The sequence below is a fragment of the Portunus trituberculatus genome, chromosome 44 (assembly GCF_017591435.1).
Source record: "Portunus trituberculatus isolate SZX2019 chromosome 44, ASM1759143v1, whole genome shotgun sequence".
Taxonomy (NCBI): Eukaryota; Metazoa; Arthropoda; class Malacostraca; order Decapoda; family Portunidae; genus Portunus; species Portunus trituberculatus.
Genome location: NC_059298.1, coordinates 12146699 through 12156257, shown reverse-complemented (window position 1 = coordinate 12156257; position 9559 = coordinate 12146699). Strand labels below are relative to the sequence as shown.

The 9559-nt window shown below is 35.4% G+C and overlaps 1 protein-coding gene across 3 annotated transcripts in view; it reads left to right on the top strand.

Annotated features, from left to right (window-relative positions):
* The first annotated feature begins 2006 nt into the window (after nt 1–2006).
* Nucleotides 2007–9559, top strand: part of LOC123518570 (protein SMG7-like) — a 47375-nt gene continuing 39822 nt past the window's right edge. For 2 of the 3 annotated variants that reach the window (XM_045279437.1, XM_045279436.1), the window contains exons 1-2: nt 2007–2302; nt 3798–3912. In XM_045279437.1, the coding sequence (XP_045135372.1) occupies nt 2293–2302; nt 3798–3912 (125 nt within the window). In that variant the 5' untranslated portion in view covers nt 2007–2292. Of the gene's footprint in view, nt 2303–3797; nt 3913–5663; nt 5812–9559 lie in introns of those variants that run through there. The other variant, XM_045279438.1, reaches the window with a different exon arrangement.

Below are 9559 nucleotides of genomic sequence, written 5' to 3'. Positions count from 1 at the left end.
ACTTTTATAAGAAGGATCTATAAGAGCAGAGCTGGGCACCTCTGTTGTTGTTTATAGGTTAACTGTATAAAATTTATATACAGTCCGCACCTCCACTCCTCCATACCTGCGGACCACCAAATGAGGTGTGGAGGTCCGAAGTGGAAAATTTTTCAAAAGGGCAAAAGTAACGGGTACGGAAAGGTGAAATTTTAAGTCCATACCTCCACACCTGAGACAGGTACGGAAAGGTGAAATTTTGACCCCATACTTCCGCAGCTGAGATTTTCAAGGAAAAAAAAAAAAAAAAAAAGTCCGCACTGTAGCATTACTTCGGCTGTTTTTGGCAGTCTGTGTTACCAGGCATATATATATATATATATATATATATATATATATATATATATATATATATATATATATATATATATATATATATATATATATATATATATATATATATATATATATATATATATATATATATATATATATATATATATATATATATATATATATATATATATATATATATATATATATATATATATATATATATATATATATATATATATATATATATATATATATATATATATATATATATATATATATACATGCACGGTTCCAGATACCATTCGCCAATATCGCCAATTGCGAAAAATAAATTCAGTTGGCGCCTAGCTTTCAGAAAGATCTGTGTGTCAAAATTATTGATATATCCTCCTCAGATCGATCTGCAGTGAACAGCAAGCTAGGACCACGATTTAGGTACAAACAAGGTTAACGCATTCCAACAGTATTGAAACCGCTAACTGATTGTGATGTCACGCACAGTGCGGGTCGCTTGTGTTTTGGTGGTGCGGTGTCCACAGGGGGGGGGGTAGATTTTGGTTAGTTATTTCTATACTTTATAGGCTCATACTATGCAATCTTATTAGTTTGAGAAGAACGAAAGCTTGTGCTGTTCGTGGTTGTGTACTTGCCAAGAATAACAAGTTAAAATACTACACATTCCCCACAAATAAGATCTTAGCAAGGAAATGGGTTGAGAAATGTTCTCGTCGCAATAACATTAATGTGAAATATGCCGCGATTTGTCAGAACCACTCATTGAATATATCATTAAATGCTGGGACATATTGCAAGTGATTTGACCAATGAAAACAATAGCCAATAATCATGTCAATTGTGTATGATATAGGACCATAGGCTACTGGGTAATGAAACGGCGATCCACGATTTTAAATCGCGCGGCGATCAGTGTTTATATTCATGACGTCACGCCCAGTACCCTTTTCTGAACCCTTAACGCTAGCCCCATGAGTTTAAGACCCAAGTGCGCTAAAATTGTCTATCTAAATCGTGGCTAGGACCTAACACCGCCCGTTATCCCTACGTTGCTTCTCTCCGACGATCTGTTAACCATCGCACGATCTCATAATAATTATGCGTCGCGGAAATCCTGGTCATGGAAGCGAGCTATACAGACGATACCTCCAACATCAACAAATTAGCTCCTGGAAAATACACTTGCCTACAATCTGGTTGGCTACACATTTTCAGACGTCATGTGTTTTAAGGGTTACGCAAGGGTAAAAAGGTTGAGAAACGCTGTCTTATTCGTTCCTCTCTCTCTCTCTCTCTCTCTCTCTCTCTCTCTCTCTCTCTCTCTCTCTCTCTCTCTCTCTCGCTGACCAATAAATAGCGTGGCTTCATATATGTGACGTCAAATCAGCTGGGTGAAGGAGCTGCGAAGTGGGAGATGGGAATCTAGGCGAACACGCGGGACGGTTTCTCGGGGACAGTGCCTATATGATATATATGTATATATATATATATATATATATATATATATATATATATATATATATATATATATATATATATATATATATATATATATATATATATCTTTTTTCCTGCTTATCTTTTGGTTTTTAATTTTTGCCAATTCAAGGAACGATCACGAGCCTGTAGCATCAAGATCAGGAGCGATCCCGAGCTACCTGTAGCATCAAGATCAACATCAAGATCACAAAACAATCTCTAGATTTGCCGATGCTAATACCATACTCAGGGCTCAGGAGAAATCTTGAGTCAGTTGTAGCATAGCACTATTTGGTTTTACTGTATTCTTTACCAGCCATCAAGTTCATGACAGCTTGGCTCGTTGCATCAAAAGGGAGAGCTGTCAGGCGTGGGATGGGGTATAGCTAGAATACAAGGAAGGGAAGCCTTATTCCACCCACCCAGTGACAGAAGCCTCAGCAGTGACTAAGGAATCAGCCCGAGAAACTGCTTTGACCATCAATGACCGGAGGTAAAGTAGCTGTATTCTTTAGAATGTGTAATTATTAAACATTTACATATTTCGTGAGTTAACCCTCATGAACTAAGCAAATTTCACTACCGTTTAGGTAGAGATACAAGGAATATTTGTTAGGATAAACAAATTGTGTAAAAGTAAAGATATTAATTCCTAAGAGGAGATACAGAGCTTTATATGCATAAAAGAAGCAACATTTCTATATTCTGAGAATCATGGTATTAGTATGATAGTAATAGTATTTGTTGCTGCTTCTGTTACTTTAATTGATGTAATGGAATATTATTGAAGTAATACTGCTATTTTCATCTGAAGGTTTGGTTAGATTATGTGTAGATACATTCAGTTCATCAATGTGACTGAGATTATCCCTTTATTGTATAGTACTTCATGATATGAGTGTTATAGTACACCATGAACTAAACAGTTAGTGTCTGGACATCAATAGGTGGAAGATAATCTTTATAATTCTTCATGTACTCACTGGGTGATGTCCACTTGCCGCACTCTTCTTGCCAGTGTCATGGATTGGACCTCTTTTTGTTAAGTGTTCAGAATCCATATTTATCATTGATAGCTAGCAGATAATAATGCTGTTATTATTTCAATAAGCTGCATTCTTCTTACACTGGGTCTTTGAATATTTCACTTTTTATTTATCTATCAATCTATCAGTGTATCTATCTATCTATCTATCTATATATATATATATATATATATATATATATATATATATATATATATATATATATATATATATATATATATATATATATATATATATATATATATATATATATATATATATATATATATATATATATATATATATATATATATATATATATATATATATATATATATATATATATATATATATATATATATGTATACACATACCAGCCACCTCTCAGCTGTTAAAACCCAGTGTTTGGTCTTTGTCTTATCCCCACAATCCATGACTAGTAAAGCAGAGAAATACTGTAAATACAGGCTACCAGAGTTGCCATGTATGATCCTCCATGCCTCACTGATTGGGAATACTCACCCGCATGTAATGTTCCAGTTTTAGTTCATTATTCCAAATGAATTTTATTAAGATTTTGGTGTGTTAATGTAAGTTATTACAATCGTGCAATGTTTCAGGGCCCATATATATATATATATATATATATATATATATATATATATATATATATATATATATATATATATATATATATATATATATATATATATATATATATATATATATATATATATATATATATATATATATATATATATATATATATACATACATACATACATACATATACATACACACACACACACACACACACACACACACACACACACACACACACACACACACACACACACATATATATATATATATATATATATATATATATATATATATATATATTTTTTTTTTTTTTTTTTTTTTTCTATATTATTCCTTATAGCTGTTTGTCTTTCTTTACAGAATTGTTGGAGTCAACAGGAGCTTTTCTGACAAAGCTTTCATCTCGTCCAGTATTTTTTATGCTGATTGATGAAGTACATAATCAGAAAGAAATAATACTAATAAGTAAATATGGGTAAGATATAGTAAATTGCATATTTCATACAAATTTATAAAAACAACATATAACTCATCATGGATAGTAGAAAGTTAACTTTCATAAGAGAAATTTGGAGGACTGGAAAAGAATTAGGCCTTCCAAATGCTAACATTGACCATATATTTACTTCTGTCATTCATGAAGAAGAATACAAAGAAGAGCAGTCATACCAAAAGACTCAACATGAGAATTGCAACAGAAAGAAAAGATTTGCAAAGGTGTGGAAAGGGCGAGTCATTGCTTTAGCAGCAGTTAAATTTTGTGTCGTTGCAACAATGATCAGCATCTTATGTTCAGCAGTCATATACCTTCACAACCCATCCAAAAAGCTGGTCATGCGAAACATTCAGGACATGATATATCCATTTTTAACTTCTCTGCGATACATTACTTTACCAATACTTGAGAGGTACCCTCATCTTAGCCAGTGGTATTCTGAGGAGTGCCTGATCAAGAATGCTTTTTTTGATCAGTTAAATATAGATTGCACACCATGTGAAGGAGAAATTTCGCCAGTGTATACTGAAGGTTTGAAAAGTTTTTCAAGTGTATATTATAACAGTGGAAAGCTAGTGGTGATTTCAGATACCATGCAAAATATTGTAACCATTAAAAGTATTTTACAGATGGTAGACATCAATGAAGAAATTAATTCTGGGTCATTTCAGCTTTCATCAGGAAACAAAGAAGTTAACTTAGGAACACATGGTTGGAGTTTACATTTAGATAAGGATGATATTCATACTGAGTGGAAAATAAATAAGTTAGAAACACTACACCTTATTCGTAAAGTATTTCCTCGGGTATACTTTATTCCCCAAGACACAGAAGTATCTCTTCATAGATACTTATTCATTGATGGGCCAAAGTCTAGCCCATATCCTCTACCCTTAACAGAGTTTGCAAACATTGTCCTCATGCAGGGAGAAGGTAAAAGTTTAATAGCCATGATTCCATCCAATCACTGTAAGACTACTTGTAAGTCCATTGACATTGTCTTGAATTCCTCTCAGGTGCTATTTTTTAACTGGGTATATTGGAGACCAGTAAGGCAAGGAGGAAATCATACATCAGTTTTGCTGATGAGCTCATTCTATTAAACATATAATTATTAGCAGTAGACCTTAAGAACAATAGTATAGAACTATGTATAACAAAAGAGCAGGTTTCTGCAATTCGGTGATGTCTCATAAATTGTATATTTATAATAGATAACTTAGGGAGAAGGATGTGGAGCTGCAGGGATTGGAACATTGTATTTTGTAATAAATTATATCATAAATATTTTCTGTACCTTATGCAAGAAGAGAGAGAGAGAGTTAAATGAATTTTGAAAGAGTATTTATTGGTGTATGTGAGTGGTTTGCATGTAGAAGAGAGAGAGAGAGAGAGAGAGAGAGAGCCGCCTTGTCAATGTTTCTGTAAAATCATGCGTGCCTTACATTTCGGCACCATAACATTTAAAGTGCATGCAATATTTAAACCTGTAAGATCACGGGATCGTATGAAGGTATATTATAACTATTAAACCTGAGATTGTAGGAGCCGAAGATATTAATAACCGAATCCCGATGTGATCTTGCGACTTTGAAAAAAAAAATAAATAATAATATAATAATGTTAATTTGTTTTTTTTTTCATAAAGTGATCAGTAATTTAGTTGATTATTTCAACTTGAAAAGTAATATGATTTTTTATTCCTTTTGGTAATTCGTCATGTCCACAAGAATGGCAACAGCAGCACAGCTGCCTCGGGAGTCTTCGGTGTAAATAACATGTAAACATGGCAGACGAAGTTAGCACAATGCAATGAGAAATACCTCGCCCAGCGCTACACCGTTTACATGAGATGAAAACTGCTAGTCAGCTCCTAAGGTATGTATTCCTGAGGGTGGCCGCGAGTGTGCTGGAAACATTAAATAACACGAACGCAAGTAATGAGGGTGGCGGCTGGCTGGTGAAGGCAGCAAGCAGGGCACTGGTGGTCCACAGCGTTCCTCAGGAATGTATTGTTTCTGGCTCTTGGACATAATCATTTGGTTCGTTATGGCAAACCGTATCCTAGGTGACTGGGTGGCCTGTGTGCCGCATGGGTTGTGGGAAAATCTTCATTGTTGGTAATGCTTGCAGAAGCTGAAACTCCTCTCAGCAGGGGAGGTGAGAAGGATGCGGGGATTAGGATTTGTCTTGAAGGCCTCGGTATCAAGGGTGGGTGATGAAAGGACCCCTAGGCCATTTTAATAGTTGAAAGCCATGAATCTGTAATGCTGGAAACGATATACCACAGGGAAATACTCAAAAAAATTTTTAGGAAAATTACAGTCACTGTTCACTCATCTGCTAGATGCATCCACAATGTTATACAATATGCAACACATAAGCATAGCTTTCCCCATTTCTTAATCTTGCTGTTTGGATTATATTTAACAAAATTTATTTTTCAAAAACTAATAACCAGAGTTGGGCATTGTGGCACTAATTTGCAAATTTGCTATAGGTACCATGAATTTTGAAGTCACAAAGCTGAAAGTCGCAAACATTTTGAGAAAGTCCCACCGACTTCTGCATCAACTTTGATTTAGAACAAGATGATTATTTTATGAAATTGTTCCACCTGGAGGAGAAGATGGGTGAGGATGTTAGGGTATGAATTGTATATGATTATATACAATTCTTACCCTAACACACCAAACTTGGATGGTAAGCTATAGTAAACATCTATATGATGTTCTCCTTAGTAGTAATGGCACGGAGATCAGAAATGCCTTGCTAACAAAGATCTGCGCTAAGTATAACATCAAACTGATGTTTACTGTAGCTCACCATCCAAGTTGAAATGGCCGGGTAAAGAGGGTGAATCGTAAGATCCTTGAAGCTCTCCGTCATGTCATCACTAGCTTCACAACCACTGGGAAGACTGGATCTCTCAGGTTGCAACTTGCATAAATGGTTTGGTATGTGAATCAACTGCAAAAACCCCACACTATATTCTCTATGGAGTAGATAAAAGGTTGCCATATGACTTGTTGGTGGGTTCCTCTAACCTTGTCTATAACATAGATGACTGCTCTTCCGAGCCTCTGCTAGTTTTCACCGACATATATAAAAAGGTTAGGGAGAAGTTGCTAGCTTCCAGGAATGAGATGATGCAACAACAACTCAAGCGTGCAGCTCCTATCACCTTTAAAGTAGGAGATACGGTGAAGGTTCAAGCGCCCCCAAGGGAATTAAAATTGTCCCCTAAGTTCATAGGTCCGTGCTTAATTGTCAGCGAGGGTATTGGTAACAAGTTTGCAGTTTTCTATCCAGCTCTCAATACTGTAGAAATGGTTCACAGTGACAGGCTCAAGAAAACTAAGGCCTCTGATCCAGCTTAGGATAGTCACACTTGCATACCAAGTAATGTTCCTCCAACCACTACCATCCCGCCAACTAGTCATCCTACTCACTCTTACAATCTCAGATTGCGCTCCTAACCACATGCACTGCAATATTCAATTTACTCCACTCATACACCTTACACTAGGCGTATCGGCTACCTCATTTTTTTTTCATGCCCACAACACTCTCTGGCTTCCAAAGCCTACATTAACTTACCTCTGCCAACTTGCTACCACTATACATAACATGCATGCTTCTACAGGCATATGTTACTAATGATTTTTAAAACATTTCCCTTTTTTTTTTTTTTTTCTTTTTTTCTTTCTTTTTCTTCTTCCTAGTATGAGTACAGCTTTGGATGATGATGTATAGTCATATTATCACTGTAGCAATTGCTCACATTCCGTTCAAATCCTCATTGATGCCAGCAAGAGCATCATAACTGCTTCTCTTTTTCTTGTCATAGACACTCACATTGCTTTATGCTTTTTTTGTTTTTACAGAACCCATCATGCCTTTTTATTTTCTGTTAACACAAGACATTTCTGTGTATATCACTATATCAAGGGACTCCAAGTGGCTGCTTGTCACCTTTACACCGGTATCACTGCAACGCTACTGTTTGTTTTTCGACCCGTTGGGGATAACTTGTGGAAGATCATTGCTGCTCAAGTTAATGCATAGAATTGTTTTCTTGCCTTGTTCTTCCAGGTAAATATTTCAACAATATCCATATTTATACTCAATTTCCGTTTCATCACTACCATTGTTTTCTTTTCCCAAATCATTTCCTCTCACAGTTGTTAAACCGATTGGCACAACGTATACGAGGATTCTTAGTCATCAGGCAGTTCACATTTTTGCCATGTTACAACTACTATCATTTTTATCTATCCTAAATGTCATTTTTCTACCAACTTCTTTCCTCATCTTTTTTTTTTTTTTTTTTTTTTTTTTTTTTATATATCTATTGTATAAATATTTCCTTTCCTTACTCTAAAGTTGCTCAGGTCTTGGAGGACTCTTCTTGAGTACCATCATTCTATTATTAGTATTTACTTATTTGTTTATCTATTTACTTCATTCCCATCCTAATCTTACTGCCACGACGTTTGTTCCACGGTGACTTCGTTCTCAATTATAAACTTCCTGTAGTACACTTTAACACGGCTAGGTACATGGTTAATATATTTCTATGTATGCTTTTTGTGCCATGAGGACACAGCAGGTATGTGACTGAGCAGTGTTAGAGTATGAATTGTATATAACTACTTTTTCTTGTTTCTATACACAGCCGTGAGAAGTGAGGCTGATTTTAACGAAAAGCACACTCCTTCTCTTTCCTTTGTACACACTTCCTAAGAAGTTTTATGCTAAGTCAGTGTTCATTCCCACAGGTTTAGTAAATCGAATAGTGATTGTGTATATATATATATATATATATATATATATATATATATATATATATATATATATATATATATATATATATATATACAGGCAACCCCCGCTTAATGGACGTTCACACAAGAAAATTTCGCTACAACGAACGTTTCCTTTTACTACTATCTGCTTGTTTAACAAACACCAAACTCGTTTTAACAAAATTTTATCCAGGTAATGTTTTCGAAGTTTGAAAGCCCCACCGTATCACGCAAGCCGACAGGCTTCTGAATACACCAGTGCCTCTTGTAGAGAAAACGTGCACCACTCACTCCCCCTAATTCAAAACAATAACAGCGTCAGCAGCAGCTCGTCTTCCCTTGCTTAACATGCCACCATAATGCCCTGCAATGTCACCTAGCGTTGCTAAGAAGACCAGGAAGTCTCTTACTCTCGAAGTGAAGCTGGATGTTATTCACAGACACGAGAGGCGAGAAAACTAATAGCTTTGCTTGCCACCATGGCTTAACTCCATCTACTGTCTCTACTATTTTCAAGTCAGCAGACTCTATTAAGAAGGCTGGTGAGACCGTATCTTCCTTGCAAGCTAAAAGAACCACCTAAACTCGTGACTCTGTAATGGATAAAATGGAAAGCCGTGTGGAAATGTGGTACATAAGTTTTGTATGCGATACAATGATGCGTCCTTTGTTTACATTTCACAGGTCGCCGGCTAGCGTCTTTCCCGCTCCACTCTCCCTCCCATCATTAATTTAAGATCATCAACATTTTAAAGTTAGACACATACATACATTAGTGTACATTAGAATGACTCAAGTTAAACTGCCTAAATGTTTAA